We start from the raw sequence: 12,314 nt of genomic DNA on the forward strand, positions 1-12,314 counted from the left end.
TTCTGCACAATGATAAATGTAAAATACGATAAATTCGCTTGAACCTCTTAGTTTTGATGCTAATATAATACGTTCGAACGAATTGCAAAATTGCAGAAGTGTCAGAAATTCTCAATATTGACTGTCGCGAATACTCCGAAACGACCTAACCACTGTTATGACCTAAATATATCTTTATATAGAAAGACTTAAACACCAATAACCACCCACCACACGTTAGCCTTTAGAATATCAAACTTACATATAGTGCATTATTTTTTCCTTTCTCTTTTATCCAGCAAATAAAATTTAGCTACGAGAAGTGTTTAAACAAATCATTTGACTTAAACACATTTATCCGATACGATAATAATCATAGAAAAAGATAAGCTACTCATAACTTACAACACACTCGGATCCCTGTGAGTCTACTGACATCATTTGTCTCCCTCGAAAATCAAGTAAGCTAAAGGGCTGCAAGCTTAAAACTGTCGGAATTCCCCAAATGTCCCATGTCAATTGCACTTTTCTTAATAGAATTGTACCAGATTATTTAATAAGGAGATAACTCTTAGAATGTTGTCCCTTTTCAAAACATTAGAATTCTTCTCTTACGTGAAGAAATATTCTATATGCAGGAAAGATCCTGATACTATGGGACGGGAAAATTAGTGTTAAAGCGGAAGATAAATGTCCGACATTCAGAGAATGAAACAGTCCACGATTTTCTGGACGATTTTTTTCTTTTTTTGGCGAAGTTGATACTTGCATTCGTTTCATATAAACAATGATTTTAAAGTTATATTTAGGGATTGATTTAGTTGTTAAAATTGAAATTAGCGTAACTTGGTGTAAAATTAAGTAAGCTTTACTTAGATACTAGCTGAAATACCCATTCTTTGCATGGAGCCTGTATTTGGAAGTCAACGCCTGTGGAAGTATCACCATTGATCTCAACGACCTCGAAAACAATGGATTTGATACTAATATCGGTCATTTTGGATTATTTTTACATGTTTCTGTATACCCCCCTCCCAGGTGTGAATCCCGGCCGAATGGGGTGAATGCGATCGGAGTTTCACCATTGATCTCAGCGACCGCGAAAACTATAAATTCGACACTGATATCGGTCATTTTTCTACTACTTTTACATGTCCTGGTAAATGCCGGTCCTGAGACCCCCTGCTTAGAAATTAACAAAAAAAAAAGCTTCGTCTTGGTCTGGGGCCTAGACCAAGGTACCCATGATCCAAATTTGGTAACTCCCGGTCCATCGTCTTGTCCCAGACGCACACAGACAGACAAACAAACTCTTAGGTGAGATTATTTTATAACTTTCAACGCACAGTATGAGAAAATTAGAAAAGGCATTTCATATATATATTGAGAAAGTCAGCTTAAAATTTGAGTGTATTTCATGCAACTTGTTTGTGAAATGGTTTTAGATTATGTACTAATACGAGCTTTATAGTTTTGGACGTTTTCTTATTTTATATGATATAAAATAATGTTTTCGAGCTATTCTTTCTGGATTTGAGTTTTGGTGTTTCGCGTCCTTAGCAATACCGAGATTGTGAAAATTATGAGAAACCAACTATTAACATGGGCCCTAAATCACAATCAGGGCTGGCAGTGCAGTTGGCAGGTGTATAGATCATCATACAAGATCAACCATCAGAGTGCAGATCGTTCCCCACCACATTATCTCACCTGCAAGAATACTGAAATACAGGACTACGCCACCAGTCCCGGCGTTTAATTTTTCGAAATATCATTAACCTGTACCAAACGCTATGACCTATTCGTTACGTAAATTGTAGACATGTTACATATACTGTGAGTAAATCCTTATTACCGCTGATTGTCATTAGAAATTAGTAAATACAGTAATTAAGAAAAGAAAAAGGAAGAAAGAAAGAAACCCTTTTCATTTTTTTTAATTTTTGATTTTGAAAATTAACTGTGCAGATCGATGCATAATTCATACATAATTATCAAAAAACACCTACATTAACGATTATTGTTACTGTTAATAATTATGTCTTTTTCACAACGATAAACTCCAAAACAGATAGTTCTATTTAAGCCTACTTCCTTCGATCATTATCAAGAAATATCAAATTCCCTCAACGGTAGATTCTTTTTCATCTAAAAGTCCATACAAAAAAATCATGTAGATGTGTTACATTTAAAATTATAATAAATGGTGTGTCAATTTGTAATACAAAACATTATGTATATGGTTTTATGTACTTAGATTATCCTTATTTAGAATCAACTAGAATTTTCTTCTGCATGATGTGCTTACTTATGAGTGAAAGTCTGTTAGAAGCTTACCGCATGCGCATTGCTTATCGTAGTGTTATTGACGGTATTGTTGTACCTTTTCAAAAATAAATAAATAAATAAATAAATAAAAATAAAATAATCTTAGATTTATAAATATCTAGTTTTTGTATCTAACAACTAACAAATACTTTTTGTAATAATAAGAAGTGTGGGAAGATATCCAAGGCGTAAACTTGAAATAGATGTGTACATGTTTCAATTTTAAGCAAAGTCTCTACAAAACTTACCTGCTTTTCAACCTTTAATTTTATTAGTTTTATTAAGCAAAAAACAGGAAGAATATACATGTAAAGTAATGTATTAGGCTTTTATTCACTACGTTTTTCTGGGCAGCAATACAGAAACATATTACATTTTTAAGAATATAGGCTAAGCTTTGCAACAAATAAATAAAATTTACTGATCTTATTGCCAACATGTAATCACTGAACAAATAAGTTTTCTAAAATATCCATATACAATATTATTTGTAATAGTTTTCAACAATATTCATACTCTTTAATCTTATTTATTCTTTGTTATATAAAATTACCATTCTACCAACAAAAGAAGCTGATAGCAATAAAAATAAAACTAGACACTTTTATGAACGATATATGGCACTCTACACGAAATATATGTTAAAATATCTACAAAATACTGAAATATCTATTTCACACACGTTTTTGAAAACAACCTTTCAATAAGAAGATTTAGTAGTACGAATCAAATTTTGTTCTCTTTTACATTAAAATAGGAATGAATTTTTAAAAATACTGAATAGAGGATACAATTTAAAATTACAATTTACAATTTTAAATAGTTTTTAAACACTGAACTGAGTTTGAGAATCATATACATGTCTTAGAGTGAATGATTCTGTCAAATAATAGTAGACATTGAAATTTGCAACATAAATATATAATCGCACTTTGTTTAGATCCTATATTGCACAGTAATAGAACTGTACTTAAATAATCGACTAGAACAACATGGGCATCATCATGGTAAATTTTAAAAGTTATTCTTGTCAGTATTTTAATCTCATAAATTGATTTTTTAAATATCAAATTATAAACAAAAAAGTACCCTCTTCATTATTATCTTAATTAAAAGCGTAAAATTATAGTTCATATGTAGCTATGTTTGAAACTCTAACAAGACACACACATGTTAAATATATGATTATATTACTATTCTGAACATTTGTTGTAAAATATACATGTTTATTGATGTCTTTACATCATTACGTATTTTTTTCAGATAGATTTACTGCATTGTTAACATATCTTTCAGTCTCTTCAACAGTCTGTTTATTTATTTTATTTTTTTACATTTATGATGCTACGATAGAAGAATTTAACTATGGCTGTAATATGTTATGTACATAAAGATTATATCCAAATGTTTCAATACTTCCTTATGCCAATTAGCATCGTAAGTTTGGTGAAAACATCAACTCTTGTTTCTTTGATATTTAACTTAAAACATAACAGCCTAGCACAAGCAATATTCTCAGACTATTTCAGAATTATATTTTTGCTACTATTTAGCAGGTACGAAGCATAAATATTTATATTTATATATATATATTTAATTATAGGATCTCTATAAGTATATACAAGATAAATCTCTTCACGTATACAAGTAAATTTTACACTTTGGATCTCTTTTTTCATTGCCACACAACATAAATTCGGACTAAAATGGAATTTACAAATATTCAAGTTTTGCTATTGTACTTGATTATTATTATTATTATTATTATTTAGTAAATTATATTGGTATCTTGCTAGATGTGCTACTGAAATGACTTGATATTACTACCAATTTGATATTAGAAAAGATAAAGGCACTTGGTTATTTTTGCAGTTTAAAGAAAATAAAAAAAAATGTGCGGAAATATATTTGCCTATGATCTAAAAGCACATGTCATAATGCATTGGTAACTTTGTTATTGCTGATACGTATATTTACTTAGACTACAACAAAGAAAGACTCGTAATACACACAAAATAGTATACACATTTATGTATATTCAAGGCTGCTGCAACGCTATTCAACAAACACCTCTCCTTCTGCAACAACACATTACAGTCGTAATGTTTGGAGAGAAGATACTAACAGTAAGTATCAAATATAAAATAAATGTGAAAACAATGAGAAGATAACAAAAGAAAAAGATTTGGATACGATTTTCGCTCAGCAAAAGTAAAACTTTTTTTTTTAGTGAATCAATGAGAAGAGTTTTGAGTTTCAGAATTGGGTAAAATACACAAACTTAATTTAAATTAATTACCGGTAATGCATAGAGTTGCTGAAAAGAAAATTAATAGAATATTTGCTGATGACTTTCCTCTGCACTTCGTACGTTATGATAGGAATGCTAACATGTCCTAAAGCAAACAAGAACCAAAATAATCTGCACTTCAGTCCATATCTATTATCACTATTATCACTATTTCTTATTTCCTTGCAGTCTAAGCAGTCCAATGCCTGTATCATTTGGGTGCACTATGGATACATTCACTAATATTTTGCATGCAGGCCTGTGTGTATGTTTACGAGTAATTGACTGATCTATGTTATATGTTCTTCTTTTAGGAAAATTGTCTGAAGGTTCCTTAGCATATTTGTCATAAACTGCGATATACCACAATCGTTCGCGTAAAAGGTATATTCTGTTTATCTGATGCATGTTTGCTAAACAAAATACCTCTGCACTGCAAGACAATGGAAACAATGTTATCTATAGTGAATTATAAACTCTTCTATTTATCGTCTATTTCTCAGGATTAACTACCACTTTTATGAATATGAAATATGTAATATTATAATTCACACGCAAAAGAACATATATTCACATGAATTATTGAAATGTGTCACTGGGTGAATGGGATATAATGTAGTTTGCAAATAGTTTGTGGGACGGCGGGAAACATTTGAATCACTGTAAGTATTCTGTCTTCTTATACTATGGGAAAAGTTAGGACGTCATTATTTGTTGGTTATTTACAATCCATTCGCGAAACCGTTTGCTAACTTGCAGGTTGTTGTGTGGTGTATAGATCTGAAAATGAAAATTAAGAACAAATATGTAAAACAAAGATTGCAAATAGCAGGTATATAAATATATTAGTTCTTTTAAAGTTGTTACTTTGCCACTAAATTTGTTAGTAAAACCGAGACTTCAACCATTGTTAGAGAAGGAAGATATTCCATTACTAAGAAAGGTGTATAATTTCGTCTCTGATAGCACAAAACCCAGTATGTTAAGAATGTTGTTGAGTTTTTCATAAAATGTTCAAAGTAGCATTTCGGTTTCAGCATATGTTTGGAATTGTTGCATAATTTTCGGAAATGTTTTAATGATAAACGAGCGATTATATTGTTGCTAATCGAAATAGGTTAGATACTCGCGACGTAGGGCGAAACAATATTGGTTTAACATACGAGGCTTTAAACTATCTGGGACGATAAATATTGTAACTACATTCGTAAGCAGAACTACTCTTTAGTCTTTCTTTCAAATATTACAATATCTTATATTTACAATACAACAGATGCAAAAGTTTAAAGTTACATGTACTTAAACAAAATATGCCACGAAATTAGATCGTTTTCGTTGGCTGAGCTATTATAATTTAAAATGGATATTCAAAAGCAAAGCGAGATACCTTTACAACGCTGGTTTCATGCCATGTAATAAAATTTCAAAAGTGAAAGAGCAATATTTCTACATGTCATTACAAAAAGCGTGCAAGAAATACGTGCTTCGCTGCATTACGATTCTTTATGTAGTTGCAGCAGTGTTTACTTTTTCCTATATAATGCTGTTTGCAAAATAATGCTGTTTTTAAATAAAATAGAAGAAAAATATATCCTTACTATCCTAACTGTTGCCGATGGTGTATTTTCATCAACTGGACAACTAGATCATCGCGAACCACAGCTATACAAAAAGAAAAAAGGATTTCCAAATTTAGAATATCAACTACCACTATGTCCAAGATACAAATATACTTGAACGTCAATAGGGAACACCTGTGGAGAATGGTTTTGCTCATGTAGTTGTGTATGTCGTTGAAACTCATAAGAGCTATACCAGAACTACCAAATAGAACCTTTCCGCACATGCTTTTTATGAAGAAGAATCGTCAGTTAGAGCAGGTTCTATAAACCCACAATGTAAGAACTAGAACTACTAAATCTTCAGATGAAATGAATGAAACCACAATATATTTCAATCATTTTAAATGTAATATTAAATTATATTTAATAAATGACTCCCTATTCAAACATTTTATGTTTTTGCTAAAACTGTTAATACTGAGCACTAGTAGTAGTGGGTAAAGTGCTAGCACATGCTTGAATAGGTTTCAAAAGTGTAAGCTAGAGAGTAACTCCTTCAAGAATTGTAAGTTTTAAATAAATTTAGTTTTATCTACCAAGAGAACATGTTTAGTTAAAAATTGAAAGAATATATATCGTGGTTTCATTAAGTAGTTCTGAAATAATGCTTACCAGAAGAAACAAATTTTTAAGTTGCGGCTTAACTCTCCAAACAATTACTTCCGCTGTAAAATAATAGTACATAACTCTTATTAGAAAGAAAACTCAAATCATTATGTAAATTCATCGTTCACCAATCAAATTTAATTTAAAACTTTTGGCACAAGTATGCCAATGTGTCAATTTCGAGATATCCAGTCTAATCCTTTTTTTGATTTTAAATATTTCACCAATAGCAATCATTCTCTTCTGACACCCGATAGATATAATTTTACGTTATATCTGATTGTTTTTCTGGTAAAAAAAATTATGTAGATTGTCTTTAAACAGAGACTTTGTCACTTGAAAGATAAAGAATGTAAAACAGTTATTGCGATACAATGTTGTTTAATTATATGTATTTGCAATGCAACTTTACTTACAAAGGAGAAACTTAAGTATTGATACTGGTTTCCAATTATGTTTGGAAAGGAAAGCCGTAACTCAGAAAAATATTTAACACTTTTTACACAATTCGACACAAATCGCCCCACTAAGTTGAAAATATGTAAGTTCTAAGTGCTAAATAATATTGTCCCATTAAAAATTATGCAGTGAAATGTCTACTTTTCATTGATGTCAGAAATCTTACTTATATAGACTCCTGCGATTTTATTCTTTGTTGCGCAATTCTTAGTGTTTGTTTTAAATACTGCCCACATAATAAGTGTCTGTAGAAGAGTTATCACCTCTCATATAGTATCAAGAAGATAAACAATATAGCAACAACATTTTTTTTAAAGACATTGTAAGCTTTCAGGTTGCTAAATTCGAACTTACTTGTTTTCTGTTCTTGGTATATTTGATCTCAATGTGTGCATATATAATATGAAAGTAGTTATTATTGATCGTAGATGAATATTAAATAATATTCATACACTAGTGAGAATTTGAGTGTGTTGTAATTTGTATACCGTTAGATATTGTAATTAAATTCTCAATCAATTTTACGGTGAACCTAATAAACTAAAAGTTTGTGTTTTTAATAATTGGTGGTTAGATTTTGCACAGCTATGACAATTTAACAAATGTAATAGAATTACTTGTTATTATTATTATTTCTAGAACAACTAAATGTAAGAAACATATAATATTTTCGTTTTGCGCTTGCATTATTTGTGCTGTTTACATTCCTTAGTATTATATCAAATTATATATTCTGGCGATATCGAAATGGAATTTACAAACTGTTTTTTATGACAGAGATATTTAACGCCTCATAACTTATCAAATATTCGCATACTATGCCTTAAATCTAACATTGTAATATGTTTCATATTTCTTCATTTTCAATTCTATAATGAGGAGAGTGAACTTTTGTAAATGATTACAAATACGAATGTTATGTAAATAATTTAATTATATTATCAAGTTCGATATTTTTTCGTTACAGAGTAATTTATTATTTCATGTTTCAACATACGAAAGTTTAATATATTCATCGGTTTATTTTCTACAATAGCCCATCTTGTTCTGTTAGTTTCAAATACACTCTCCTTGCTAAATCACAAGTTCTTATTTCTTCTGTTAGCCAACATATATGAAGATTGTTATTAAAAATAATTGGTAAATATTCCACCAGGTAAATATTATTCTTATTATCTTGATAAAATTAAACTTGATAGTAACATTATAAGTATATTCAATGGATATGTTCCACAAATCGCAGAGTCTCTTAGTAAAGATTTCCGACATTGATGGTTGCTATATCTATATACTAATTGTTTATATTCGTATTTTCTATATTCTGTCTTTTTCACACAATAGCAACACCCCGTTTCTTTTTTAAAATAAATGCAAATCTATGTGCATTAGTTCTAAAAGCAAATCAAAAACATTTCTTTATCCACTTTATTACTCCCAATAAAATGACTAGCATATATACAAGGATATATATATACAAATATAATACGATATTCAAAAGAAAGATTTAATCAAAGTTAAATTTGTTGCAACATCTTGTTTGAAAGATTGTGCAAATAGGTAAATTGAATGTAAAACCTAAGGACAAAGTTTTAAAAGCTAAAGGGAACAAGTGAGATCAAAGAGGTTCTTAAAATGTAATTCCTAATGTGCAATTAATAGCATAAACTAAATACAGTGAGGTATTTAAGTACAAAAGTATCAACTAAACAGAGCATACATTAAACCTTCCTTAAGAGACTAATTATGGTGTAAAATGCTTCAACACTTCCAAAATATGTACAACGTAAAAAATGGGTTGAAAAATACTTGCATAACTGATTACCAGTAACTGACTCTCAATGAAACACAGATTTTGATTTTATGAGGTATAATAGAAACAAAGAATGGTGTGTAGATGTAACGCTTTCTAATTCCTCGCCGGTACTCAGGATTTATAAAAACTATCACTTTAATAATATTTCTAGTATGAGGTACAGATGGTTATCTGGAATATATTAGGGGTCAATTACATCCTGCTTCTATTTTTACTACCAATATTCAGTACAATTTAATCACTACAGTTTAAAGTCTATTAAGTAATATAAAGAGCTAAATTCTAATCTGAAAATCTCTCCTCTTTTAAAAGTTTCAGCAGGAAATTATCATTTTTGAGTGAGGGTAAAAGAAAACTGTCGATGGTTTTACAAGTATCCCCACAGTGTAACTGGATGAAAATTACTCTAGTCAGCTAAAGTCAAACTATATTCTACGTCAATATGAAAACGCGCTAGTGTATCTATGACAGAATTAAAGGTTTAGCATTTCATTTAACTACGTTCTCTCAAATTAAACCTTGAATTACGTCAGGTTTAATAAATTGTCAAACACATGCGAAATATGACTGTAACAAGTATAGTCAGCGACATTTTTTTCTTTTTCTGTTTGATGAAATTAGTTTTGTAAATAACTTCAGAATGGAAGGACAATTTGAGTACAGTTTTCAGTAAGTTAAAAGAATATAATTTTCTGTAAGTTTCTGCTTGAAACTCGGTGAAACTGTGTACATTCCATCGTTATTCTCAAAATAAACTTCATCAAACAGCAAGAACTTTTGTTGCTGTACATGCTTATTAGAATCACGCAGTGGGACTTACAAAAGTGTACTGTTAGTAATTCCATTAGTGCGTTACTCCACACGATTACTATTGAACGAAATGGATTTTTTTAAATTTTTGATTTGTGCAATGGACAACTGAAGTGATCACCTCGACGGAGTTTGTCAATGGAGTGAATTCTTTAACATCTTCCAGGATAATTGGCACCTTAACGGGGGCTTAAAATCTAAAACATTCTGTGCGTTCTGTACAACCTGCGTAGTAGCAAAGAAGTGTTGGTTGCTACATAATGAAAGGATATGTATAAAAGTAGATGTCTCTATTCCACACTTAAAGTAGCGTGATCCTCTTTACTATCTTCAGCAGAATTTATTTTTCATACGTTAGATAAATGTACAAATAACGCAGGAAATACTAGTTTCAGATACTTAAATCGCATCTATTTTTCTTACTTTAAGAAGGTTTCTAAAATTCCTTTAAATATTTTTTATTTACGAATTTTTACTTTTAAGTTTAAGCTTAGCCACTATAAGAAAAGTTACTTTACGTATCGATAGTACTAGTTCTTACACTATTGCTTACATAGCATGCACGATATTCATTCACATTTTTTTCTTTTTTACATAAAATTATTATTTATTAGATTTGATCCGATATTGTAAATGCCTTTAGGAAGAAAATAAGTGTATCCTTTATCTTTCAATACATAGTTAAGGAAACAACCCATTGTGTGAAGTATTGATCACACAAAACTAAACATTACAAGTCACAAAAAATACTGGAGGCTTCCGAAATGTAGGTGTGAAGAAATTAACTGAGTAATGCGGAAAATAAATGAAGTGATAGAAAAGGAGGGCAGAAACAATTTAGGTAAAAATTTGTAAAAAAACAACAAAAAAAAGGAATGCTTAACACACTGTGTAAAAAGAACTTGTGTTCTAAGGAATGTGTACCAAAGTGTGGTGGAAAGGGAAATGAAAAGAAGAAAAAGATGAGTGAATTTATTTATTTAACAATTTTGATTTCATTTTCAGTTTAGCGTCCTTTCAACTGCAAAGCTATATGGGACTGGACCTACAGCTTAGTGTGAAATTCGAACCACATAAGCTCCCGCCGTGAATCGAACCCGGGTCTCCCACACCAAAGGCGCCCGTATGCTAACAGAAATTAACAATCAATAGAAAAAAGAAGCTAGTTAGAGGAAGGGCTCATACTTAAAGGTATCGTCTCAGTATTCGACTCGCGAACTGATGAGGAATTATCGAGAACTCAGGATAGTAGGCTGGATTCGAACCCAGAATCTCCCAATTCAGTAGTAAGAAATCTAATCACGGTCGTATTAGAGAGGGTCGTAGGTTAAATTCCTAATGATACTGTTAATGTTACTGATCAGTAAATTACGCTCTCTAGATTCTGATTTTGTTGCCGTTACATTGTGAATCACATCATATTGTAGAGTCAATGATGATACAACGTACATTGCTTTATGACTTATTAATAGCATATTAATTTCCGAAATTTTAACAGAAGCGTTCCAGCCGTCTTCAATAAAACTATGCACAGAAAACGCAACTCCGTAAGCAATTTCTACTGCTGGAAATTTCAAAGAGAAATGAGTTTCCGATCATGCTCCCCCCTTCCCCTTTGGCTTACGAAAATTTATTAAATTTCTTAAGAAGCCTAGTCCTAGCAAAATTAAAATACGGCTAATTTTACAGTGATTATGTGATATCTTCAAATAGATAAAAGATAATTGAAATTTGGAACAAGAGCGCCCTAGACAATATAATTTTACATGAGATACCGTTATCACGGCTTACTTATCTGTTTTCGATTTCGAGCCATTTTAGAAATCGGCATTTATTTTCGCGTTTCTAAACGGCTGAAAAGGGAAAGCCACTAGGTGACTTGTGATAACGGTACCTCACGCAAAATAATATTGTGTAGGGCGCTCTTGTTCCACATTTCAATTATCTTTTATCTATTTGAAGATATCACATAATTACTGCAAAATTAGCGGTATTTTAATTTCGCCGGGATGAGGCCTCTTAAGATTTTCTTAATACAAATAAGAAGTACCAAAAGTAATATAGTAACCAGGAAGATGAGCCCCTCGTAGAAAATTCTCTTCTTGCGCCCTTGTTTCCGATGTCATATTGTTGGTTGCTTAGTTGGAATTGAATATTACTTCACGTTGAGCACCGATGCCAAATGAGACGTGAACCTATAGCTTAACGCGGGATCCGAAGCGCATTAGCTCCCGCCGGAAATCGAACATGTGTCTCCTACGTCGAAGATAGTACGCTAACCGTACAGCCACAAGAGGGTTCTACATCACATCATAAGCTTATTAATAACATATGGATTTATGATATATGAACCAAATCACTGCAGTCATTTTTTAAAAATCATGTGTACAAACAAAACATAGGTCTA

At 31.0% G+C, this 12,314-nt stretch overlaps 1 protein-coding gene across 4 annotated transcripts in view; it reads right to left on the reverse strand.

Moving 5' to 3' along the window:
- Positions 1-2,621: 2,621 nt before the first annotated feature.
- Positions 2,622-12,314, reverse strand: part of drm (odd-skipped family member drumstick) — a 96,535-nt gene continuing 86,842 nt past the window's right edge. For 2 of the 4 annotated variants that reach the window (XM_081755561.1, XM_081755560.1), the window contains exon 3: positions 2,622-5,377. In XM_081755561.1, the coding sequence (XP_081611687.1) occupies positions 5,320-5,377 (58 nt within the window). In that variant the 3' untranslated portion in view covers positions 2,622-5,319. Of the gene's footprint in view, positions 5,378-6,195; positions 6,260-6,831; positions 6,885-12,314 lie in introns of all 4 variants that reach the window. The other 2 variants (XM_081755564.1, XM_081755563.1) reach the window with 2 other exon arrangements.

Source organism: Thermobia domestica, chromosome 4 (assembly GCF_964235325.1).
Source record: "Thermobia domestica chromosome 4, izTheDome1.hap1.1, whole genome shotgun sequence".
NCBI classification, from domain to species: Eukaryota; Metazoa; Arthropoda; class Insecta; order Zygentoma; family Lepismatidae; genus Thermobia; species Thermobia domestica.